The sequence below is a fragment of the Palaemon carinicauda genome, chromosome 3 (genome assembly GCF_036898095.1).
Source record: "Palaemon carinicauda isolate YSFRI2023 chromosome 3, ASM3689809v2, whole genome shotgun sequence".
NCBI classification, from domain to species: Eukaryota; Metazoa; Arthropoda; class Malacostraca; order Decapoda; family Palaemonidae; genus Palaemon; species Palaemon carinicauda.
In genome coordinates this window covers 170,787,218-170,814,316 of record NC_090727.1, presented here as the reverse complement: position 1 = coordinate 170,814,316, position 27,099 = coordinate 170,787,218, and the positions used below count along the sequence as shown (strand labels likewise).

Sequence of the window (27,099 nt, the reverse complement as noted above, 5' to 3'; positions counted from 1 at the left end):
TTGGACTTATATCAAACAGGTGCTTAAAAGGAGTGATGGGCAAGCGTGGGTTGAGTTAGTAGTACTGGTCTGCGAGGCAGGGGAGGTTGAACGGCACCTCACTATTGGGGGATTTCGAAGAGGAGAAGTCTAAATGGTACGAGACCTCTGGTATTTCGCCCCAGTCTATACCGACACCATTAGGTGAGCGAGCTAGTTCAACCTAGCATTCCTTTACATTTTTTCTCTGGTAATATTAGCAGTTATATTCCTTTGAAATGGTGCTTAAGGAGCATTTCACTGCGCGGCACAGGGATTGAGCCCAGAAAATATATATCCTACAGCAACTGTAGATACACATGATTCTACCGTAAGATCCATGACCTGTCATAACCTCTTGAATTCTTTTGGATAACTATACCTCTTTCTATTGATCACTCCTTTGACCAAGATACTAGATGCTTCTGTTTCATCAATATCCATACAAGTCTACTAAAGCCTTTTCCTATAAGGGTATCTAGTGCATGTGGCCTTACAAAGTGCACTGTACCAAGGCTCTTTAGCTTCTCTTCCCCCTTCATCTGCAGTGCTTCTTGCTTTTAATGCTATCCCTGTCCTTCAGTCTTTACTTTACTTCCTGATGGCAAAAACTTGTGACATTCATGGTCCTTGCGGGAAAAAAAGCACTGCTAATTCATATATCACACAGTCACACTTCAAATATCTTAATCCTACTTGACTAATTATCATACTTATTCATATCCATTGTTTTATCTCATTTGAAAGCCTGCTGTTCCTAAACAAGTAAAAAAAGATAGCTTCAAACCAACAAATGAACCAAGAATTTTGATAAAACATATTAGTCAAGTAATGAATTTGAATTCTGAAAACCAAATGCTACACTAATTCTGAAGAGGAAATATGGTGTTGTAAAATGTAATGGGAGTCTTTGATCAAGGACGAAAGGGTATAACAGCGGTTAAAGTCTTAAATTGTACATTGACATCATCACTAACTTGTTTTAGTAGGAATTCATCATTTTGTTAGTTTGATTAAACATGTTCAAGTAGAAATAAAAGAGTGTAATTTGTATGAACACATTTTTCAATACTTTAGCTATAATTCCACGTTATAGTAGTTGTATCTCTAAGCATCAGTGGTATGGTACTGGCTATGAGATACAGTATAACTAAAATGTACTGATCTTATGGCTGAAGCCAGCAATCCTTCGTATAGCAAAAACTCCTACAGTAATATCAAATACAATACAGTACAGTAGTCAAGTACTTCTAGCACGTACAACATTTGAGCAAAAAGACTTACTTATCATAATCCTGTGTTCCTCACGAGCTTCAAATCTAAATATCATCATTATTGTGTTCATTAATTATCAATACCTCTTACAAATTAATACATTAAAAGACTAGCTGCTTTTTTAATTACCTCAGCCATACCATCGACTGTCATCCCACGATTGGTTCTACATAATTCTAAAGCATCTAACAAGTCTTCGTTTGCCTCATGAGATACAAGCAAGCCGTACAATGATATTAAACCATCAGTGTTTCCCAAAAAAACTTTGTCACATATCACTTGTAAATTAGTATTTGTACGTTCCAATCCACATTTAGCTGTTTTCTGGTGGCACTTCCCTTTACAATCAAAATAAGAACAATCTTCATTATCTGTACATGCTGGTGTGTGCTCCAATGTCTTTACTAAAACGCTATCAGTTAGAATAGAATCAAGATCTAAAAACATGACTTTATTTACATCACCCCATCCAAAGTGATCATGTTTAACATCACACAAATGTAAAGGCTCTGTCCATACAGAGTCTAGTCGCCCTATATACTTGACAATATCTAAAGCTTTCCACAGCCTCTCCCTCCATGAGAGGTCGAAAGGTCGCATAGCATTTTTTGTTAGGGGCTTGAAGTATTCCATTGAATAATAAATTCCACAGGTCCCAAGTACTTTTGGGAAGATGCCGTAATCTTCAAATATTAGCGATGTCAAGAATTCATGATCTTGGGTCAGTAACCAAAAGTTTCTGTGGTTTACTATGGACTCTGTATCACCTACATAGATATTACTATGATCAGTTAACCTTGATAACATATCTTGACTTACTTCACCATCGATGAAATTTCCAACGTATATATTAACCATATGCATAAATTCATCTTTAGTTGGAATGTATGGATTTGCTGCCTTAGTGTTCCAATATTCCTGGTGAAGAAAGGTAATTAGGTCAAATTTATGAAACCGGAAATTAAGAGATTATTTTGAATGAAGAATTTTAAAACTAATGGTACTGAACCTCAAATTTATCTTACAAGATTAATTTTAAATATGGAATATCTAAAAATGGAAAAATAAATATGACAACTTTTTAAAGTAATTTGTATTTTTCCTAGTTATACAAACCAGAGTCCTTTAAAAGTAGTGTGACTACAGCGAAGCTGGAATGGCCATTTAAACTTAACGAGGTGGTGGTAGCAGCTAGTGGGTGGAGGGTAGGTACTGCCCACCTGCTAGATTGTATAATGGGGTGGTTGAGTCAGGCAGTGTAACTTAACCCTAGATAAGTATCGTTATTTTACCACCTTAATTAGGTATCGATGGGTCGATCTCGACCCGAGGTCCCAAAAAAGTTCATAAAAAATTAATTTGCAAAGCAATTCACAACTTTTTACTATAAAAAAACTTCAAAGAATATTCAATTCTTCTAAAAAAAGTAAATGAAAGTAAAGTCCAAAATCAATATTTATTACAAATAAATTAAAAGAATAAGTATATAAAAAAAAGACTTTACAAAAAAATTCACCTAAACTCTAAATATGGAAATAAGCTAAAACTATTCTAGGCACTTATTCTACGATAACTGAGCACCATTTGATGAGATCCAGGGGGGGGGGGAAGGAACCACAAGGGAACGTTTCCTGAAATGAGAAAAAAAGCGTACGGTTTTTTGGCTAAAAAACTATTTTCTTTTCAACATTCTTTTGGGGTTGGTAAATGACACAGTTAGTGGCTGAAATTTGTACATGATATTGTATTATTATCGTACAACAAAAATGTGTAAAAGAATCTGCACTTGGATATTATTTAGTTTTATAAAAATGAAAACAAAATATTTTTTGGATTTTGATTTTGATTTTTTTCATAAATAAAATCCTTATATCCATTGCTGAACATGGTAATTATGCATGAAAATATCAAAAATTTTATGAAAAAGAGGAATACATAGAGCTATGCCAGCTTAATCAGCCCGGCAAGCGGGGAGATTGTAGAATACCGGCCACAGATGTTGTGACGGCTAGGCCGTCACTAAAGGACAGAAAGAGAAGGGAAAGGGTCTTATATTTTGCATAGAAAGAAGGGGGCGAGTATGCCTCCTATTATTGGCTGCAAATCAAATTCCTATGCCAGCGCCGTCTTGAGCGGCAGAGAATTAACGATTCCTCAGCCTAAGACATGTCTTCTAGTCCACAAGGGAGAAAGGTGGCGGCAACTGTACTACCACTTTCGGTGGTGGACTAGGGAAGCCGGGCTTCCTATGCCGGCAACTGTGTAACCGGCAGGGGAATAACTAATTCCCCCTCGGTAGAGTTGCCAACAACAAGACTGAATACTCTGAGTTACTGTCGTATTTCAAAGCCGGGATACTCACAGGCAAAGAGGATGAACAGAAACACTATCTCAGTCAAGCCGGAGTACACTACTCTATGGCAAGACAAAAGATAGGGTTGCCGCCTAATGGCGACACTCAGAGGGAAAGAAGGGTTTATCCTTAAATCTCTAAAAGAGACGAGTATCGAATTATGCTAGTTATTCTAGATGTGCTATCTCCGATCGAATTAATAAAACGATACAAGAGTATAAACGGGGATAACGTTACTAAAGTATACTAAACCGCGTTAGGCTAACCTAACTAGAGTCGGGATCTCGGCTACGCTAAATCACCTAGGCCCTATAGTATACTATCGAAACGTTTTAACAGAAGAGGAAATATTACATGTGTAATCTTATCTTCACTAGTATAATTTGCCTAAATAGCTAGAATTCATTAAAGCTAAATACTGGGGACGTCGTACTACTAACTAAATAAAGCCTTTATGGCGTACGACAGCAGTCCAAAATGGCCGCCTCCGGTGATGGCTCTGCTCCACTAAACACATCTAAATTATGCTAATTTAACTGTGAGAAGGGAGACAAAAATTATACACAGGAAAGATTAAATACTCAACTTTCCAGAGGATGAAGATGCTGGAGATTGCATTGTAATAATCCTTGTAATAGTAACAAAACCGAGAGCAGTTGGGAGATACACCGTGCTTAATTCGCTACTACAAAAGGAATAGTACGCCGTAGTAGTACTAGGAGGGGATCCACCGGGTAACCTTGATAACGGCTCCCCTTCAAATTCACCACTCTTCCCCCCTCAAAGCGAAAACTCTATTCGGGGTGAAGATTGCCGTGTCGTATCAAGAAATACATCCCCTGATATTATGCGATATCCTTAAGAATTATTTTAAGGATACTCGCGCCAGGAGTTAGAATTCTGGAGACCTGTGGTCAATTCTCCGGGAGTGGTGAGAGAGGTGAATGCTCGAGTGCTGGACGAGGATTAAAACTGGTAGGCGAGAATGACCATGAATGGGAGGTAAATCAGTTGTTGTTTGCGGATGATACTGTACTGGTAGCAGACACAGAAGAGAAGCTTGACCGACTAGTGACAGAATTTGGAAAGGTGTGTGAGAGAAGGAAGTTGAGAGTTAATGTGGGTAAGAGTAAGGTTATGAGATGTACGAGAAGGGAAGGTGGTGCAAGGTTGAATGTCATGTTGAATGGAGAGTTACTTGAGGAGGTGGATCAGTTTAAGTACTTGGGGTCTATTGTTGCAGCAAATGGTGGAGCGGAAGCAGATGTACGTCAGAGAGTGAATGAAGGTTGCAAAGTGTTGGGGGCAGTTAAGGGAGTAGTAAAAAATAGAGGGTTGGGCATGAATGTAAAGAGAGTTCTATATGAGAAAGTGATTGTCCCAACTGTGATGTATGGATCAGAGTTGTGGGGAATGAAAGTGATGGAGAGACAGAAATTGAATGTGTTTGAGATGAAGTGTCTAAGGAGTATGGCTGGTGTATCTCGAGTAGATAGGGTTAGCAACGAAGTGGTGAGAGAGAGAACGGGTGTAAGAAATGAGTTAGCGGCTAGAGTGGATATGAATGTGTTGAGGTGGTTTGGCCATGTTGAGAGAATGGAAAATGGTTGTCTACTAAAGAAGGTGATGAATGCAAGAGTTGATGGGAGAAGTACAAGAGGTAGACCAAGGTTTGGGTGGATGGATGGTGTGAAGAAAGCTCTGGGTGATAGGAGGATAGATGTGAGAGAAGCAAGAGAGCGTGCTAGAAATAGGAATGAATGGCGAGCGATTGTGACGCAGTTCCAGTAGGCCCTGCTGCTTCCTCCGGTGCCTTAGATGACCGCGGAGGTAGCAGCAGTAGGGGAGTCAGCATTATGAAGCTTCATCTGTGGTGGAAATGTGGGAGGTTAGGCTGTGGCACCCTAGCAGTACCAGCTGAACTCGGTTGAGTCCCTGATTAGGCTGAAGGAACATAGAGAGTAGAGGTCCCCTTTTTGTTTTGTTTCATTGTTGGTGTCGGCTACCCCCCAAAATTGGGGGAAGTGCCTTGGTATATAGATAGATATAGATCACTGTAGCCAAATATCCCTTAGAAAGCTGCCTAAAGGAACCTTCCATCAGGACGACATGGCTGAGCCCAAAAATACCCCTTGAATTACAACACTCATGCACATCTCCCTTACCTCTATATAGTGGAGCAATACACGCACACACCCAGTACACTGGTACCATTGACAACATAAAAATATATATTAAACAATCTCACCAATCATTCAAGTACAGTCACACCACTTTCCTTTAACATCTCAGACTTCACACCATCCATACCAGGTGCTTTTCCTGCTCTTGTTTCATCTAGTGCTCTTTTCACTTCCTCTCTTTTAATCTCTCATTCTCATCTCCAATCACTGGCACCTTAATACTTGTAACAACAATCATATCTGCTTCACTATTATCCGCAACATTCAGTAACCTTTCAAAATATTCAGCCCACCTTTTCCTTGCCTCCTCCTCCTTCCAACAACCTTCCTCTTACATCTTTCACTGTCCTCTTCAATTCTCGAAACAACCTTCCTTACTCTCTTCACTTCTTCCAAAACTTCTTATTCTCTTCGTATGAATGACCCAATCCCTGACCCCACCTCTAGATTACCTCAGCTACCTTACATTTTACTTCCACATTTTTCTCTCTATATCTTTTATATTTCTATATACTATTATTCTGCAGCCATTCTTCAAATGCCCTCTTCTTCTCTTTAACTTTCATATTCACTCCTTCATTCCACCATTCACTAGCCTTCCTCATGCTGCCTCCAACAATCCTCTTGTCACACATATCACTTGCAATCCCAATAAAATTTTCTTTTTATTCCATAACTCCCATATTATCTAAAGTTTTTGAACATCTTTTGGCAAAATGTCTTAACAAGTTTGCTGAAGGTAATCATGTTTCCTCATTTGCAATTTGGTTGTCGTAAAGGCCTTGGAGCATGTGATGCCCTTCTTACAAACTCCAATGCTGTACAGAAATCCCTTGATTGTGGTCAGGAAATTTGTATGATTGGACTTGATTTTAGTGCTGCCTTTGATCGTATTAATCAAGAAGCCCTTGTTTTCAAACTCAAAACAGTTGGGAGAGGGTGGGTCATTTCTTAGCATTATTATTGAATCTTTAAGTAATAAATCTCAGAGTTGTTGATGGGCACCTTAGTGAGTATACGAATATGATATCTGGTGTTCCACAGGTCCAAGTCAACTTTTCCATCGGAAGAGTTAACTGTATGGATCTAGGGAACCGTCTGGAAGACTTTGAGTGCGCTCCACTCCTTCGTGTTCCTTCGGGATACAAAGACCCATTGGTAAGGTGACTGAAGTGTCAGAAAAATCCTTATCTTCTTCCTGTTTTGGGAATGTCAAGCTCCAGGTAGGTTAAGACTAAGTATAAAACTAAACCCAAACAAAGGTTGAACAAGAAGCTGCCCGGCTTGACAACTAATTCCACCTTCACTAGTCATACTCCTATTAAAGGTTAGAGGTTATTATTATTATTATTATTATTATTACTAGCTAAGTTACAACCCTAATTGGAAAAGCAGGATGCTATAAGCCCAAGGGCTCCATGTAAAAATAGCCCAGTGAGGAAAAGAAATAAGGAAATAAATAAACTATATGAGCATTAATAAACAATTAAAATAAAATATTTTTGAGATTTATGTCAGCCTGTTCAACATAAAAACATTGGCTGCAAGTTTGAACTTTAGAAGTTCTATCAATTCAACTACCCAATCAGGACGATCATTCCACAACTTGGTCACAGCTAGAATCAAACAAATAGAATACTGTGTAGGGTTGAGTCTCATGATGGATAAGGCATTACTGTTAGAATTAACTGCATACCTAGCATTACAAAAAAAAAAAATGGTACTGTCCAGGAAGATCTGAACGTAAAAGATGGTCAGAATTATGAAAAATCTTATGCAACATGAATAATGAACTAATTGAATGACAGTGCCAAAGATTAATATCTAAATCAGGAATACTACAAATTTTATATAATTCACATTTTTCCTAGCTATACAAACTCGAGTCATTTATATGGGGTTACTTCTAGTTTAATTTTCTACGGCCAGCTAGTCAAAAAGAAATCAATTTGATTATGTCATGCTGCGTTGCTAGGCAACTGCTGAGCATGACACACTACGCTTGTGCCAAGCGCTTAATCACAAGACTCTTCTGGTTAAAAACTTGTGGGGGTGGTTAAGGCGGGACCTTTGGTAAATAACTCGGATTTCTATAGCTAGGAAAACTAAAAATTATATAAAATTTGTAGTTTATGCCTATGCAAATGCAAACTTCTGAGTCATTTATATGAGGAGTCTTTCTTAGAAGGGAGGGAAGGTAGGAGGTCTGCTCTTCTCTCTCAAGATACAATTACTATATTAATAGTAAGATCAAAGTGAATTATTTGTGAACAGCGTAGATGACTTGTAAACAGGCAGGGCCTAAGTTCCATTAAAATGTTATTTTGATAATAAAATAAATTTTTGAATATACTTACCCGGTGATTATATAGCTGCAACTCTGTTGCCCGACAGACAACTCTACGGTAAAAACTCGCCAGCGATCGCTACACAGGTTGCGGGTGTGCCCAACAGCGCCATCTGTCGTCCAGATACCCAGTACTCAATGTAAACAAAGACTCAATTTTCTCCTCGTCCCACTGCGTCTCTATTGGGGAGGAAGGGAGGGTCCTTTAATTTATAATCACCGGGTAAGTATATTCAAAAATTTATTTTATTATCAAAATAACATTTTTCAATATTTAACTTAGCCGGTGATTATATAGCTGATTCACAACCAGGAGGGTGGGTAGAGACCAGCAATATATGTTTACACTTTTATGAGCTAAGAGTTTTTATTTCATTTTAGAAGTTATCAAAATAACAAAAACAAAATAAATAGGTACCTGGTAAGGAAGTCGACTTGAACAATTTCTCTGCCTTTTAAGTACGTCTTCCTTACGGAGCCTCGCGATCCTCTTAGGATGCTGATCGACCCCTAGGATCTGAAGTATCAAGGGTTGCAACCCATACAACAGGACCTCATCAAAACCCCTAAACTAGGCGCTCTCAAGTAATGACTTTGACCACCTGCCAAATCAACCAGGATGCGAAAGGCTTCTTAGCCTTCCAGACAACCCAAAAAACAACAATAAAAACGTTTCAAGAGAAAGATTAAAAGGGTATGGAATTAGGGAATTGTAGTGGTTGAGCCCTCACCCACTACTGCACTCGCTGCTACGAATGGTCCCAGTGTGTAGCAGTTCTTGTAAAGAGACTGGACATCTTTCAAGTAAAATGACGCGAACACTGACTTGCTTCTCCAATAGGTTGCGTCCATTATACTTTGCAGAGATATATTTTGCTTAAAGGCCACGGAAGTTGTTACAGCTCTAACTTCGTGCGTCTTCACCTTAAGCAAAGTTCGGTCTTCCTCACTCAGATGTGAATGAGCTTCTCGTATTAACAATCTGATAAAGTCTGACCAAGCATTCTTTGACAAAGGCAAGGATGGTTTCTTAACTGAACACCATAAAGCTTCAGATTGGCCTTGTAAAGGTTTAGTACGCTTTAAATAGAACTTAAGACTCTTTCTAGTTCATTGCCTACGATCTCCGATAAGCTGGGGATATCGAAAGATTTAGGTCAAGGCCGAGAAGGCAGCTCATTTTTGGCTAGAAAACCAAGTTGTAGCGAACAAGTGGCTTTTTCTGACGAAAATCCTATGTTCTTGCTGAAGGCATGAATCTCACTGACTCTTTTAGCCGAGGCTAAGCATACCAGGAAAAGAGTCTTAAGAGTGAGATCTTTCAGGGGGGCTGATTGTAACGGCTCCAACCTGTCTGATATGAAGAATCTTAGTACCACGTCTAAATTCCATCCAGGGGTAGCCAAACGACGCTCCTTGGTGGTCTCAAAAGACTTAAGGAGGTCTTGCAGATCTGTATGTTTGGAAAGATCTAAGCCTCTATGCCGGAAGACCGATGCCAACATGCTTCTGTAGCCCTTGATAGTGGGAGCTGAAAGGGATCGTCCTTTTCTCAGGTATAAGAGAAAAACAGCTATTTGAGCTACAGAGGTACTGGTCGAGGATACAGAAACTGACTTGCACCAGTCTCGGAAGACTTCCCACTTCGATTGGTAGACTCTAATGGAAGAAGCTCTCCTTGCTCTAGCAATCGCACTGGCTGCTTCCTTCGAAAAGCCTCTAGCTCTCGAGAGTCTTTCGATAGTCTGAAGGCAGTCAGACGAAGAGCGTGGAGGCTTTGGAGTACCTTCTTTACGTGTGGCTGACGTAGAAGGTCTACCCTTAGAGGAAGACTACTGGGAACGTCTACTAACCATCGAAGTATCTCGGTGAACCATTCTCTCGCGGGCCAGAGGGAAGCAACTAACGTCAACCTTGTCCCTTCGTGAGAGGCGAACTTCTGCAGTACCTTGTTGACAATCTTGAACAGTGGGAATGCGTAGAGATCCAGATGTGACCAATCTAGGAGGAAAGCATCTATATGTATTGCTGCTGGGTCCGGGACTGGAGAGCAATAGATTGGAAGTCTCTTGGTCAGCGAGGTTGCAAAGAGATCTATGGATGGTTTTACCCCAAGTGGCCCAAAGTCTCTTGCACACATCCTTGTGGAGGGTCCATTCGGTTGGAATTACTTGCCCTTTCCGACTGAGACAATCTGCTATGACGTTCAAGTCGCCTTGGATGAACCTCGTTACTAGGGAGATGTCTTGACCTTTTGACCAGATGAGCAGGTCCCTTGTGATCTCGTACAACGTCAGTGAGTGGGTACCTCCTTGTTTGGAGATGTACGCCAAGGCCGTAGTGATGTCCGAGTTAACTTCCACCACTTTGCCTCGAAGGAGAGACTTGAAGCTTTTCAAGGCCAGATGTACTGCGAACAGCTCCTTGCAGTTGATATGCATGCTCCTCTGACTCGAGTTCCACAGTCCTGAGCATTCCCGACCGTCTAGTGTCGCGCCCCAGCCCACGTCCGATGCGTCCGAGAAGAGAACGTGGTTGGGAGTCTGAACAGCCAGGGGAAGACCCTCTCTTAGGTTGATATTGTCCTTCCACCAAGTCAGACAAGACTTTATCTTTTCGGAAACCGGGATCGAGACCGCTTCTAGCGTCTTGTCCTTTTTCCAGTGAAAAGCTAGATGGTATTGAAGAAGACGGAGGTGTAGTCTTCCTAGTGACACAAATTGTTCCACGGATGACAGCGTCCCTACCAGACTCATCCACAGCCTGACTGAGCAGCGTTCCTTCTTCAGCATCTTCTGGATGGATAGCAGGGCTTGATCTATTCTGGGGGCTGATCGTCTTGTTGTTCAGCAACGTCCTCATCAGAGGGTTCCTCATCCGAAAACTGATGAGGAAACGGCAATGGAGTGGGCAACGTCTGGCTCGCTGAGTCCGGTCGCACTGGTGCATGCGTGACGGAGCCGGACGCAATATCATGGAACTGCTGCACAGTCTGTGAACTGTCAACAACCATGGGTGCGCGAGGAAGCACAGCGTCAACCCGAGACTGTCTAGACCGTCTGGGTTGTGCAGTCAACACCCTACCGGGTTGCTGAGGTTGACGCACTGCGTCAAAACAAGTCACCTCTGCTGGTTGTTGAACGTTCTGAACGTCAACAACCACCTCCGAGCGTCGCTTAACGTCAACGTGCGGCTGGCAACCCACACTGGGTCGCATCGGTGGAGGAACCACCTCAACTGGCAGACGCGAGTAGGTTACCTCAGCGTCAACAGGGCGCACAACCGACCGGTTGGAAGGTTGTTGGCCAGAAGGTTCGGTAGCAACCTTCTCCGCATTAAAGTCCTCTATCAAGGACGCAAGCTTGGACTGCATGTCTTGCAGCAAAGCCCATTTAGGGTCTACGGGAGCAGGTGTGGCAACAGACGGGGTTAGCGACTGAGGCGGGTACCGTTTACCATCCCTGAAAGCCTTGTTATGCGTGACATAATTGTACAGCAAAACTTCAAAGGCTCGAAAACAGCTGTGAAGTTGACCTGTAAACAACTTGGCCAGGCGCCAGGGAGAGTCTACGAGAATTGACAAGTCTATCTGGGCAGAGGCATGAACTCCCAAGCCGAGAACTTCTCTCGTGTCATATCAGACTCTCGCTCTATAAACCAGTTTAAAAGAAGGGAAAGCAAAGGCTGTATCCCCCAAACTCCTCCTGGTGAAAAACCAGTCGCCTAGCCAACGTAAAGCTCTCTAGGAGAGCGAGAGAGCACTAGCTTAAAAACAACGGCTTCGAAGTAGCTAGGCCTAGTGTAAGCTCTGACGTTTAGGCGAACGAGGAGCAGCAGTTACAAAAAGATCCGGACAAAGATCCTTAAAAAAATCATCATGATTTAATTAAAGTCCATAGGAGGCTAAGCAGCTTTAGGCTCCTCTCCATCTGACAGAGTCCTCAAGGGAATATCAGTAGGAGGGAGAACAGCAACTTCCTCATCTACAGGAACCTTGTCCGATAAAAGCTGAGTCTCAAGCAAGGGAGAGACCTACCGTGGTGGCAATGCTTTACAAGCAGAGTCCACACTCACTGGTGCATTAGTAGCGGACCAGAACGCAACGTCATGTAACTGCTTGACAGTCTGTGAACTGTCAACAACTGAACTGTCAACCACAACAGGTGCGTGAGGACGCACAGCGTCCACTCGAGACTGCTTTGACTGCCTAGACTGAGCAGTCAAAACAACTCTAGAATGCGGAGGTTGACGCACAGCGTCAAAACAAGTCAACTCTGATTGTTAGTGAACGTCTTGAACGTCAACAGGAGCATCAGCAAGTGGCCTAACGTCCAAATGCGGCTGAAAAACCACACGAGACCGCATCGAGTGTGGTTCTAAACAACCTGACTGACGTGACTAAGCTACGCCAACGTCAACAGTAAGCACAAAGGAACGTTAGGTTGGCTGAAAGCCAGGATATCGATGAGATAAACAGCTAGACTCAACGGACTAATCGGCAGAATAGTCTTCCATAAGGGAGGCAAGCATATACTGCATGTCTTGCCATACAACCCATTAAGGATCAACGGAAATGGTTGTGGTAAGAGACGAGGGTAACGTCTATGACCGCAACACTTTGCCTACAAAAAAAGACTCTCGGAGTCTGTGTTACGCTTTTGTTAGGCGGCGAGCAGTTATCCGATGACTGCATAGGGTCAGAGCTGTCCTAATGGTTGTAACCAGGACGCTGGACCTGTCCTGAAAGGACTGACTTTCGCTTAAGGGCTTCGAAACCTTGTGACAGGTTTCTTATGCGAAAAGCCTTCGGATGACGAGGAGAAAAGACGTCTCTCTCGTCTTATGGTAGGGGAGATCTTGGTAAGATACACCCGATACCATAGAGGGAAAACGTCTGTTCGTTGGTCAAGGCCTCTCGAACCCATAAGTCGTTTGACATTACTTCTCCCCTGGGCTTGGGAGCATGTAAGAGGTCCCGGACTAGGTGAACGACAGGCACGAACAGACGAACCCTCGGACGCAACACTGTAACACTTTGCGCATATCACTTTATCACTTCGATTTTCTGTTTTGCACTTATTTCACTGAAATCGAAACTTTTACTGATTTCTACCTGAAACACGCAATTCTACCCTTCATTAAAAGGTAGTAATTGCGAAATCAGTCGTATAATGCAAGCTCATTAATACCAGCAAAAAACAGAAAACATATTTTAAGATAAAAAATTCAGTTTTCAATCTCTCACCGCACATAGCCTGGGGACGAGAATAAAAAACTAAAACGTTTTATCCTTCCTCCCCGTACAGCGACTAGGGACGAGAGTAACTCGACGAAAATTGCTACTTCGTGTGTCGAAATAAAATTCGGGTGTAGAGTCAAAAATTTGCTCGAATTTTACTTTGGATGTTGGAAAATTCGGATGTAGATACGATCGGATGTAGAGGTTCCACTGTAACTCCCTTATTATTAAGGCATGCTACCAAAGGATATTTCATATTTACTAAAAGAAACAATTATTACCTGGTCTATCATTTTCCGATTAGCATATCAACTCCAATAGGTTTACTTGAAATGCTTCTCTCATATTCTATTTACTTGTACTGTGAGTTGAATCACATAACTTTAACCGGAGTTTCATTCACATTGCATATGCACAATATTTTATATTTTTTAGCTCTGTGGTGCTTGATTATAAAGCCTCAATAGACTTAACAAAGAAACAAAGATTTCATTCATTACAGAGAGAGAGAGAGAGAGAGAGAGAGAGAGAGAGAGAGAGAGAGAGAGAGAGAGAGAGAGAGAATATGATTTATGATTTGAAGTTTCCTGGCATCCTGACATCGAATAAAAGAGAACTAATACTCTCTCTCTCTCTCTCTCTCTCTCTCTCTCTCTCTCTCTCTCTCTCTCTCTCTCTCTCTCTCTCTCTCTCTCTCTATAAATATTCAATTTTGTTTCAGATGCATTATTGCATTTCAGGAAATTACGAATATTTAATAGTTAATTGTGCTTAAATAAAACATTTTTTTTTTTTTTAATTTTTTATGTATTTTTTCAATCTAAGTATTTTGGGGTGCCGTGATCAGATCAGCTGATCTGATCACGGCACCCAAAATATTTAGATTGATAAAATATACTCAAACTTTAAAAAAGAAATACATAAATATTTTATTAAAGCTCAATTAACTATTTAAATAATCATAATTTTCTAGAATACAATAATGCTTTCAAAATGAAATTGAATATTTCAGAGAGAGAGAGAGAGAGAGAGAGAGAGAGAGAGAGAGAGAGAGAGAGAGAAATCAGCTGTTGAAAAGTAATCAATTGCACAGTTTTTGTTTATTTATTTAAAAGAAAATTATTATCGAGATATTTAAGTTTTTAGTTGATAAATTAAGCTGTATTTCTATTTAAGAAAGTGTAGATAACATACTGCTCAAGAGACAACACATAAAAGGTTGTGTCATGCTTCTAGAGTAGCTGCGTAGGGTACGAGTCTTGAACGAAAACACCAAACATCACAAATTTTAAGTAATTTGTATTTTTCCTTACAGTACTTACCTCGAACTACTTTCTTAGGAGGATCTGGGATCTCCTCATTTACCAACCAAGAATTTTGCGTAGTTCCCCCTCTCTCCGTTACCTTGTCGGGGCGCTCCGGGGCAGAAGGATACTTGCCCTGGGGCGACCCGGGGTCAGTGCGTGAGGCTGCGCTTGTTAGATCGTCAGTAAGCATACATTAAGTCCTTCTCGAACTCCTGTAAGATACTCGGGGTAGGATGGTTGGGTCATAACCTGAAAGTAGTTCGAGGTAAGTACTGTTAGGAAAAATACAAATTACTTAAAATTTGTGATTTGTTCCAACACGGAGTACTTACTACTTTCTTAGGAGACTTATACCTTAGGAGGAGGGAGTGGCTTACAGTTCGGAATATTCGAAACTTCCTGGGGCACACGACCTAGATAGGAGGCTAGGTCTAGACTGCCCAAGGAGAGGTAGGAGAGCAGGGGAAAGCACGCAAAAGTCTATCTTATGTACAACTAACCGTTAATTATAATCCAGACAAGGTGTGCCTAAACGTCCCACTCTCACCTGGAAGGAGGATAGGGAAAAGGATGGGATACAGGAAAAAAGCGGGTAGCAAGGAAGGGGGATAGTAAGGAGGAACCTGTGTCGCTTACGATTACTTCCCCCGGGCTACCCGGGACCCAAACCACTAAACTTGCTGCATAGCTGAAATGACCGGCCCCATGGAGAAGGCATCCAGGGACTTTCTTGTACAATCCTTCAGGTAATGGGCTGTAAAGGTGGACTGTCTGGCCCAAGTGCCAGCCCGTAAGATCTGGCCAACTGCCAAGTGTCAAAGGCCAAGGATGTGCTAAGGCCCCTAATATCATGGGGTCTCGGGGTCCCAGGGACCATAGAGCCATCACTCTCGTAAGCCCTTTTTATAACCTGTCGGAGCCAGAAGGATATAGTATTCTTGGAAACCGCCTTCTTGACTGGACCTGTGGAAACGAACAAACTCTTGATGGCTGGTCTGAGTTTGGATGTCCTACTGAGGTATTTCCTGATAGTCCTTACGGGGCACAAAAGCAGGTCTTCCGGGTTGTCTGAGCACGGAATCGCTGGGATGGAGAATTCCTAGAACATAGGGTCCGCAATTGCAGGGTTCTGGGTCTTTGCCACGAATTTTAGCAAGAACTTAAACGACATGTCCTTCAAACCTTTTGAGTGTGAGACCTCGAAGGACAAGCCGTGGAGCTCACTCACCCGTTTGGTCGAGGCAAGAGCCAACAAGAAGACCGCTTTGAGGGTGAGGTCCTTGTCTAGAATGTCTTTAAGCGGTTCGAAGGGGGGCCTCGAGAGAGCCCTGAGGACCTTGGCCACATCCCACAGAGGGACCTTTGAGGAGCAGGGGTTACAAGATTGTTCAAAACTTCTGATCAGCATGGAGATGTGGCGGGAAGTCCCTAGGTTGATGCCCTTGAGTTGGAAAACCTGACCCAGTGCCGCACAGACTCCTTTGATGGCTGGGATGGAGACTCCCGGTCGTCCCTCAAGTGAACTAGGAAGTCTGTGATATTGTGGACCGAAGCGTCTAAGGCCGCAGATTCTGAGTGGCACACCATTTAACAAACATTGCCCATTTTGCCTGGTTCATAACACACGAGGATTTCCGGAGATATCCCGACATCCTGTCAGCAGTCTTGTCCGAGAAGCCTTCCCTCCTTAGCAGTCGCTTGATAACCTCCTCGCGTGTAGCCTCAGGCCCTGGGGGTTTTCGTGTAGCCTTCGTAAGTGAGGCTGACTTAGCAAGTCTTCTCTTGCCGGCAGGAGCCACGGCGGAAGGGTGGCCAGGTCCTGAAGATCCACAAACCACTCTCTCTCCGGCCACCAGGGCACTACCAAAGTCATCTTTGTGGACTTGGATTGTCTTAGCGTGTTGAGAACCTGCCTGATGATCCCGAAGGGGGGAAAGGCATAGACGTTGAGGCCGTCCCACGAGTGCTGGAAGGCGTCTTCGAACGCTGCAGTCGGGTCTGGCACTGGGGAGCAGAATACGGGGAGCTGTGCGTTGAGTCTTGTGGAGAACAGGTCTATCACCGGGGAGCCCTAACGCCAGAAAACTTCCTGTGCCACCTGGGGATGAAGAGACCATTCTGATCCTACCACCTGACCTGTCCCTGCTGAGTCTGTCTGCCAGGATGTTCCTCTTTCCCGGAATGAACCTGGCTGTTAACAGAATGTGGTTCATTTCGGGCCATTCCAGGATCCAAGCCGTGAGGTCGCACAGTTCCCTTGACCTTAAGCCTCCCTACTTTTTGATGTACGCCACCACCGTGGCGTTGTCGCACATGAGTGCCACCGAGTTCCCCCGGAAAAGACGGGCGAATTCTGCCAGGGCTTTCCGTACTGCCATGAGCTCTAGAAGATTAATGTGCCGGGTCTTTTCCTCCACTGACCATTTCCCCTCCGCTGTCTCCTCGAGGAGATGAGTTCCCCACCCCTCCTTCAATGCGTCCGTGAAGAGCAGCATCTCCGGAGGGGTGGAGCCGAACGGGATTCCCTTCAACGTGTGACTCCTGTCGGACCACCAGAGAAGCGTGTCCTTGGAGGAAGGGGACACCGGAACTATCTTCTGCGGGGACTCCTCCGTTGACCAGAGATCCTTCAGATTCTACTGGATTGGTCTTAGCTTGAGCCTGCCCTGTGGGACCAATTTTTCCAGCGAGACCAGGTGACCCACTAGCCTCTGCCAATCTTTGGCCCTCACCGGAGTGCCAGCTAGGAACGGTCGAATCACCTGGTCTAAATTGTCCAACCTCTCCTGGGAGGGGAAGGCTCTCATCAGCTGGGAGTCTAAGACCATCCCCAGGTACATCATCCTGGTGGTGGGGACTAACTGTGACTTCTCGAGGTTGATCGTGATCCCGAGGTTCTTGCAGAACTGCAACAGAAGTGAGCCTTGATACTTTAAGTCTGCCTCTGAGGCTGAAAGCAGCAACCAATCGTTGAGGTACCTGATCAGCCTGATGCCCTGTTTGTGTGCCCAGACCGATTCCAGGGCGAACACCCTCGTGAATACTCATGGAGCTGTCGACAGACCGAAGCAGAGGGTCTTGAACTGAAGGGTCTGAGAACCCCACCATACTCTGAGGAACTTCCTGCTGGAGGGGTGAACGGGAATCTGAAAGTAAGCATCCTTGAGATCCAGGGACATCATGAAATCCCCTTCTCTCAAGGCTGCCAGCACTGACTTCGGCGTGTCCATTTTGAAGGGGGTCTTCTTGATGAACTTGTTCAAGGCCGAGAGGTCGATGACTGGCCTCCAACCTCCCGTCGCCTTCTCCACCAGGAAGAGCCTGCTGTAGAAAACCGGGGATGGCTCGTGAACGGGCTGTAGGGCTCCCTTGTTCAACATGGCTTCCACTTCTGCTTGCAGGGCTGCTCTCTTCTCCAAGTCTTTGGGTGCCAGCCACTCCGCCCGATATTTGGGGATCAACGGGAGCGGATCTGACAGGAAGGGAATCCTGTATCCCTCCCTGAGGACTGTCACAGTCCACAGGTCCGCTCCGTTGTCCCGCCATGCTTGCCAATATCATTTGAGGTATCCCCCCACCTGAGGTGTGGGAAGATGTAGGGGGCCCCTCTCCCTATCTCCTTCTAGGGAGACGGTTAGAATGGCCTCTCCTTGAGCCTGAGTATTTAGGCCTAAGGAGGCCTGAGGTTGGGCACCACTCCTTCTGGAGGGCTGAGGGGATTGGTGCCAGGAAGAGGCGGAAGCTTCTTGCCTAGCCGGGGGCATAGGCGGCTAGGCCCCGTCTGTAGAAGCTCTTCTAATAGGGGGTCGTCTTGAAAGTTGTTGCCTGAGCTCGTCCGTACCCTTCCTCTTGCTGACCCTCTCTACCGTCTCAGCCACTGCTTGAAGGGGGAATACAGTCTCGCACCAGACAGGAGAGTTCCTCAGGAATTTTGCTTCCCTCTCAGGGAGCCTACGGGGTAACCTGTTCAATATCATGTCCCTTCTCCTTAGGACCCAGTTGACTGTCTGGGTAAGGGACTAAAAGGTAAGGAATTTCATAGCCTTGCCCCCCGAGCGGATTAGTTCTTACAAAAGCGCCTGATTTTCAGGGACTGACAGGTCGTGCGCCAGCTGGAAGCCTGCTAGGGTGCACGCCCACCAGTCCAGCCAAGAAGTGACATTCACAATGTCCTGTGAAGTGTCTTCCATCATGGCGGCCTCCGCTTGCGAGAAGACCATCGGCGCGTTTAGGCTACGTTCATCGGTGTTGCCCTGGTTCAGGGTAGCGACCGCTTCCTCCAAGGTGCGGGGCCCTCGAGTGTCGCCCGTCAGGCACAGAATTTCTTCTGGGTCCTAATACCCGGCAGGAGCCTGGAGGAACCCTGTGCCCTCAACGAGTTCTTCGAGCCTGACACGAAACGGTCCACATGTTCCATCCCAGGGCAACATCGGGAGCTAAAGGTAGGGTCAGAGATGGTGTCTGGTGGACAGGATTGTCAACCATCCTGCTCAGACCTGAGAGCCAAGCTTGTTCCGCTGCTGGCTGAGGCTCATCCAACCTATGGTGACGTCGGATAAGGGTTAACACTTTACGGTAGGACGAGACCTCATCCGGAGAGCACTCGCCTGAGCCCAATAGCTTGTCCACAATCTGTACCTCCGTGTCGGAGGCCTCATCGAACACGGAGGGATCAGTGGGAGTGGAGGCATCCCTCCCCTCCTGGCGGGGTGATGGAGCGGCTGCCTCCGTCGTGGGTAGAGCCGCCGGGGCGGAGGTAGTCGTCATGGGTTTACCTCCTCCCGGGGTAACCCGGATGGCGCTAGTCGATGGCCGAGGCAGCGGCGTATCTCGAAACTTGGCCGGAGCCGCTGTGACGAAAGGTCCTGGAGCTGAGCCGCTGGGTCTAACCAACGGAAGTTCCCGACACACGGGTGGAGCCGCTGACTTACTAGGTCGGGGCAACTGAAAGTGTGCCAACGGCCGCAGCTGACGAGCGAGCGGAGCCAAAGAGACACTGGGCAAGGGTACTAAAGCGGCTCCACCAGCCACCGAGGCAGGCACTGGAGCAGCAACCTTCTTGCTAGATTCACGACGGTAGCGAACTACCGTAATATACCTCCTCCTCGAGGAACTCCTCTTCTTGCATCTCCTCCTCGAGGACTTCGACCTCTTCTTGGCCGGACTGGCGTGGGAGCTCGGTCTCCTCCTTCTGGACCGCTTCCTCTTCCTCCTGGAGTCCCGTCCACTAGAGCTTTCCGAAGAGAAGGAACTGTAGGAGGAGTAGTCGTCCGAAGAATAAGAGATTGCCGAGTCGTCTGTCTCAATTACAAGCCTCCTAGGGGTCCTTAGTCTGGATATTGGGGTCGAGGGTTCCATGAAGTCCGGTGGAAGCGTAGCTGAGGGTGCCGGGGGTGAGCGGATAGCGGGTCGAGAGGCGAACCATCCTTCGAACTCCTCCTCTTGCCTCATGGGGGACCTGAAGGGCATCCTAGGCGCCATCCACACAATGGAGTTGGGGTCCGAAGAACACGTAGGCCACCTTTCTTTGTCCCAACCACCCTCGGAACCCGCTGAACCTGAAAAACACTGCCAAGACGTGGGGATAGGCACTGTTTCGGGCTTCCCCCACACCGGGTCTTCACCCGAGATGGGTCCGGCTTGCACCAGGCCTTCGTCTACAACACACACTTCCGCCAAAAGAGCAGACCCCCCCCCGTCTGCATAGGCCCCTTCACAACAGATTCTCCGACATCAGACTCATGGGGAACGGCAATGGGCCATTTCCCCGCAACGGACTTACCTCATCCCCTACTCTGGGTAGGGGAAGGTGAAGGAGAACCTCTCACCGACTCCGCTAAGGGCGACGTTTGCGGAAAGGTAAGGCCCGTCTTCTTAGGAGATCTCTTGGATGCCTTCTTATTCTTCTTGGAGAACAAGGTCCACTGCAGCTCCGGCCAAGACTCGCACTCCGGGCACGTGGAGGAAGGGGAACACTTATTCCCCCGACACGAGGAGCACAACGTGTGCGAGTCGACCTCGGGTCTAGAGAGCCAAGCTCCACAAGACTTACCAGCTTGGGGCCCAGGACAGCGACGCTGGGGTTCCATAGTGGGAAGCGAACATGCAAACGACACAAGAACGCAAGGGAAAGGTGAGGAACACAACGAGAACACGTGGTACACAAGGGAAAGGAACACAAGGGAACACGTGAGACACAAGGGATGGAAAACACAAAGGAACACGTGGTACACAAGGTGATCAGACGGGATAAGTGAGAGAGAGCGGCGAGATGTTATCTACGCCGCGACCAGACGCTTACTGACGATCTAACAACCGCAGCCTCACACGCTGACCCCGGGTCGCCCCAGGGCGAGTATCCTTCCGCCCCGGAGCGTCCCGAAAAGGTAACTGAGAGAGGGGGAACTACGCAAAATTCTTGGTCGGTAAATGAGGAGATGCCAGATCCTCCAAAGAAAGTAGTTCGAGGTAAGTACTCCATGTTGGAACAAACTTACAATAAGTACAGATAGGATGTAAAGTACTGTAATAATATTACTGTACATATATTACAGTAATATACACTACAGTATAAGTGAGTATTAGGTTACAGTACAGTATTACTAGATAGGAACGACTTATGTTATACAGAACAGTAAGGGGATGATGACGACTAGGTAAACTTTACCTTAGCACAATACTGTACTGTAACCTTACTGTGTCCAGTACGTAGTGTACATGTGTGCAAATGTACTGTACATAGGATTATAAACTGTTGTAGAAACCAAATTAAAACAATATTAGGCAGTATTTACTGTGTTAATCATCAACTTGGATACCCACTCGTGGCAAGGGACAGTGACTTTTTAGGCTAGGAGTCAGCCCACCCTAGTGTAGTATTTATTAGCGAAAATTCACTTATTGCGCCTGTGTCTGTAACCTAACTATCGCAAAGAACGAGGCTTGACTGTGCATTCAATATATCATCTAATATATCAACCAGTACACAATTCAATGCATTCTTACTAGCATAAGGGTGCATTCCAAGTAAAGGCTTCAAGTCTGATCAAGATCACTATTGCCTTAGTGCTCATTACATACCCTTATAATGCAGAAAATAACACATGCCTGGGATAAGAGCAGTTTCATGTCCAATAAGAGCTTAAAGGTATACTAATTGTGCAGCAACAACAGGACCTACAGAAAAGGTGTCTTAAGACTTGCGTGTGCAATCTCTAAGGTAATGCTTAGTAAAAGTTGTTTGTCTCTTCCAAACTCCAGCTTTCAGAACTTGTGCTACAGAGTGGTTCTTGCGGAACGATAGGGTTGCGGCAAGCTCACGTATATCATTGGTTCTAGGTGAGGCCCTTGGAGATGCTTCTCCTGATAATTCATAGGTTCTCATAATAGTTTCTCTCAACCAGGAGCTGAAGGAGACGTTATCGGAGAACGGGAAAACACAAAGGGAACACGTGGTGGGTCGGACGGGATGTGTGAGAGAGCGGCGAGATGTGATCTACGCCGCGACCAGATGCTTACTGACGATAACGACCCAGTAGCACACCCACGCGCTGACCCCGGGTTGCCTCAGGGCACTTATCCCTCCACCACGGAGAGACCCGACAAGGGAAAACGGAGATAGGGGGGACTGCGAAAAATTCTTGGTCGGATAGGGAGATCCCAGATACTCCTAAGAAAGTAGTTCGAGGTAAGTACTCCGTGTTGGAACGGATAGTATTTCTAGAAACTTTCTTTTTGGAGCGGCTAGTGCTCACAAACAAGTTGGAGATTTTAGGCCTAAAATATTGCATTCTCTTATGCAATGCTCTTAGAGGACATAGTAATATGTCATCTGGGTCATCAGTTACCTCTTTGAGAGATAAGATCATGAAAGAGTCAAATCTGATATCATTATCAACTGGGTTTTGGCCACAAATTCTGGAAAAAGGACAAAGATAGTTCTCTCCACCCTCTGAAATGTGACACAAGATGAGATAGACCATGCAATTTACTCACTCTCTTGGCTGAAGCCAAAGCAATGAGGAAGACTGTGCTTTTCTGCACATCATGCACACATAACAGAAGGACATTTTTTCTTACAGGCCAATACAATGTTCATAAACCAATTTGAAAGTTTATGCTGGTATAATGTTTTGCTCATATTCAAGCACTCATAAACTGAGATACTACTGTAGCCAAAATTTGAGAGAGCAAGAATATGTCTGTACTGCTTGAAGCCAAAATCAAAAGTGCAGAGCTGAATGAAGGATGGGTGGGGATTACCCTCCACCTGCCACTAACTACTACTACCTCGTTAAAAGTTAACCGACGTTTCCAGCTAAGCCTAATACTTCTATTGAAGGACAATTGCTTGTATTCGTATGGGATCAACTTGATATTTTCAGGCTCACATAACATGCAATCCACTAAAGTTTATGTCCCTTACTTCCTCGGTCTCCGCAAGAGCTTCTTCACGTTCTTCTGCATTTATTGCAGACTTAACAACTTTTTTAGTGCCTTGGTTTAGTATAAAAACTGTTGGCTTGTTGAGATGAAATGCCTTACATTCTAATTTTGTTGCTATATCTTCCTCACACAAATCATGGCATAGGTCTTCTACCTTAGAACTTCTGCTGTAAGATACTATTCCATCCTTCTTCACATCAGCACACTGAAAAAAAAGTTATTAAAGCAATTTAAGTTACAATTCTACAAAAAAACTCCTTAACAATAAATTTATCATGAATAGACACGACTCAATTGTGCATTAGAAAACTGTTGTGAATAACTTTTATAAATAACTTATCAAATGATAGAGAGATTAAATACATTAAGGTAATATCTTTTTGGGGGATAGTACCATCAATGCATCTTACAAAGTACACTATGTGAGGGCCTCTGCAGCATTTCTTCAGCCCCTAGCAGCACTTGGATTATTTTCTTTCACTTTATTTTCATTCTTGCTTCCTTTCTTCTATTTTGCTGCCAAATCATTTTTTACATGGCAAATTTGGAAGTAATTTGTATTTTTCTTAACTATAAAAACATGAGTTCCTTACTTAGGAGGTATGATTCAGCATAAGCTGGTTTTAGCCATAAATACTTCAAAGCCAAGTGTCAACAACTCTCAGCTAGTTAGCAGGGGCGGACCAACTACCTTTTTCACACATTCGCACTCACCCAGCGAATGACTTACTGAAGCGCCAAGTGCTGGGCGTTAAGTGGTCAGTCGCCTCCACCTCTACCTGTCTATAGCCATTTGCATCACTTGATTTGGAGTAATACCCCAATAATTAGCTCAGGTTTGTATCGTCAGGAAAAACACAAATTACTTCCAAATTTGTCATATCGTGTTACAACAAAACTCTATTCTTGGTTTTCAGACACTTTGTAATGTTATCTTCTAATTTCGCCATTCACATTTATTTACGCAATTTGCACATTCATAGATTCCCATTGAATTTTTTTTTTGTTTCCTCAAGTTTCAGACACAGCTTTCCTTGATTCAAAATAGAATAGTCACTATGAATACTGTTTGTTTTCTCGCCTTCCTTTAGAGTTTAAAATTGTCAGTATATTTTCTTGAAGATCTTTTCTTGATAGTGAATCAGGGTATACTAATATAAAAATGTCAAGTCTTATGCTACTTTGTTCACTATCGACGATGACTGTAATACAAGCAAAACAGCTAATAGGAATCGATTGTTCATAATAACAGTTATTTTTTGTTTGGTTGTTATTGTGGCTGTATGTTTTTATGCAATGATTATAACGGTACTAACGATACTTTTACCATTATCTTTTAATTTTCCAACTCATTACAGTAGACAATGGGATAAATATCATTACTGAGTTACTGTACATGTCGGATTCCCTAAGTACTGTGCAAGAGACGACGCCGGCACATCAAGAATTAAAGCATACTAAAAGATTGCTACGTAGAACTTCATACGCAAGTGGTTAGTGGTCATTGCATAAAATATGTACACTTAGTTAATCTTAAATTGTATACATATTGTACAGTACAGAATTACAGATATGTTGTTTATTGTAAATGTAGGCAACATGCGCGGTGAGGAGTCAAGTCGTCCGAATTACCTTTATAAGAGATGAGCCAGACTTTGAACATTATCTTACACCTCATTTCATTCTAAACCCCCTGAAACAGTAAACACACAGTACAGTTAGGCTTTACTATAGTGATAGTATTATATTAAAGTAATATACACAACAGTATCAGCGAGTGTTATACTGTATTACTAGATAGGAACAACTATACTGTGATAGAAACCAAGTAAAAATGACAAATTCGTAGATAATTTGTATTTTTCTGAACTATACAAACCTTAGCTATTTATTAGGGGTTATACTTTCGGCGGAGCTGAAATGACGAACCATAAAATTTAGCGGGGGTTAACTACCCACACCGCTAGTTAGCGGGGGAAGGGGGTGGTTGCTACCACTCCCGTTCACACACCTGTGATTTAGTCACTTTGCTTGGAGGTAGGACTTCAAGGGGGATAGGGTTGGCGGGCAAGTTTGATTAAATAGCTAAGGTTTGTATAGTTAGGAAAAATACAAATTATCTACGAATTTGTCATTTGTTCCGTAACTGGAATACAAACCACGCTATTTATTAGGGGTGACTCACCCATTAGGAAGGGTGGACGTCCCTGCCAATCTGGCTTTTGGCTTTGCCCGGGGGCTCCTTATCTGAGTATGTTAGTACTCAAAAATAAGGAGTCCCTGCCCTCGCTAAACCTTGCTACGCAAGGTCCGCGGCCTACGCAAGCTGTGTGTTGAGACATGCAGAAGTGTGACTGTCTAGGTAAAGTTATTCCGAGTCTATGTAGGAAAAACCTGATGTAACCAAGACTTCCCCAATACCACCTCGCCAGGGTATGGGGACGCAACAGTATTAGCTTAATACACAAGGGAGCATGGTTTACCTGCAGTGGTTTAAGGTCACCTTATGCAGAGAACCCAGGATGCTGCTTTCCCCACGAGAGGGTAGGATGATGAAAAGAATAAGAGCCAGTCAAATCTTTTCATTCACACAGACTAAAACCAGGTAACAGTGCCCTCAACCTTCTGCTAATTGTCCAATACGGAGCTTGAGGTATACAACCGGCTGTTGTGCAGCCACCACCGGACCGATAGAGATTGTATCAAGTTTTGTGGGTCACGTCTTGCAGGAGAAAGGCTGTGAAAGTCACCTGGAGCATTCACATTCTTTCTTGTAAAACCTGCGTCAGAGTAATCTGCTAAGAAGGACCAGGGGCATAGCTATGCCCCTGACACTGTGAGTCATGTCGAGATGATGTTTCGGTGATCCTCCTCTAGTCTCTCCCAGTGCTGATGACAAGAGAAGAGACCCGGGTGGGCTGTTGCCGTTTTCTTTAGGTAAAGATTCATACCTTACCCTGGGTACAGTAACGGATGATCTGGATCGTCCGTTACCAAGTGGAGACTTGTGTAGGATCCGTCACCTCTGGAGACTGTGTCTGGCGACATACTCAAGGACGAAACTGAACATTGTCTTTCGCCCTTCTCAATTATGGGTGATGTCGAAAGAGAGACCATGAAGTTCCTTGACTCGTATGGTTGCTGTCTGAGTGTATAGGAACATTGTCTTCTTAAATCAGGAGAAAATTTGTTGCCTGGTGAAGTGGAACATAAGTAGGTCTCTTTAGAGATCGGAGAATTTGAACCATGTTCCGAGAGGAAGGTCTCAATTAAGACTGGAGAAAGGCAAGTTGTAAGTCCGTATGAGTTAGGAAAAGTCTATCGATGAGAGGATGTCCCTTTCTTTCAGTTTGACAGTGAAGGATCAACGTTGAGTGATCATCTTTACCTGTCGAAACTGAATAGGGGTCTTTTTCTCTTGTATATACTCGAGGATTCCGCTATTGCTGGAATAGAGGTATCGAGTGGAGGGACACACTTTCACATGACACCAACCACATAAGACGTTATACTGCCTGGTAGACTGATGCTAAGGAATTCTTCAGATATCTAGACAACCTTTTCACAAAAGAGGTACTGGGTAGTCTCCAGGTGTACAATCATAGCAAAGCTATAGCTTGTGGTAGGTGTCGAAGTGGTCTGTGATGTGGAGAGGGTTCTCTTGGAGACTCTATCAGGAGCTGCAAAATGTTTGGAAACCGTTCTGCATAATGCCATAGCGGAGCTAGGAGAGTCCTTGAGAGGTTGACTGATGTTCTAGCCTTCTTGAGTGCCCTTCTCCAGATAAAACAGGGACTGTTGGCGCGCACGCGCTCGAAAGTAATGGTGCGCATGATAATGCTGGCAGGAGGGAGCTAGTGATCCTCAGACGTCCAGGACCGAAGTCCAAGGACTAACTGTAGCGTAAGGTAGCGCTAGTAAGTCGGCAGGTC

The 27,099-nt window shown here is 44.3% G+C and overlaps 1 protein-coding gene across 2 annotated transcripts in view; it reads right to left on the bottom strand.

Annotated features, from left to right (window-relative positions):
• Positions 1–308: 308 nt before the first annotated feature.
• Positions 309–27,099, bottom strand: part of aln (allnighter) — a 48,099-nt gene continuing 21,308 nt past the window's right edge. The window contains exons 2-3 of one of the 2 annotated variants that reach the window (XM_068371128.1): positions 23,148–23,372; positions 309–2,211 (exon numbers count right to left, since the gene is read on the bottom strand). In XM_068371128.1, the coding sequence (XP_068227229.1) occupies positions 1,387–2,211; positions 23,148–23,372 (1,050 nt within the window). In that variant the 3' untranslated portion in view covers positions 309–1,386. The remainder of the gene's footprint in view (positions 2,212–23,147; positions 23,373–27,099) is intronic. The other variant, XM_068371129.1, reaches the window with a different exon arrangement.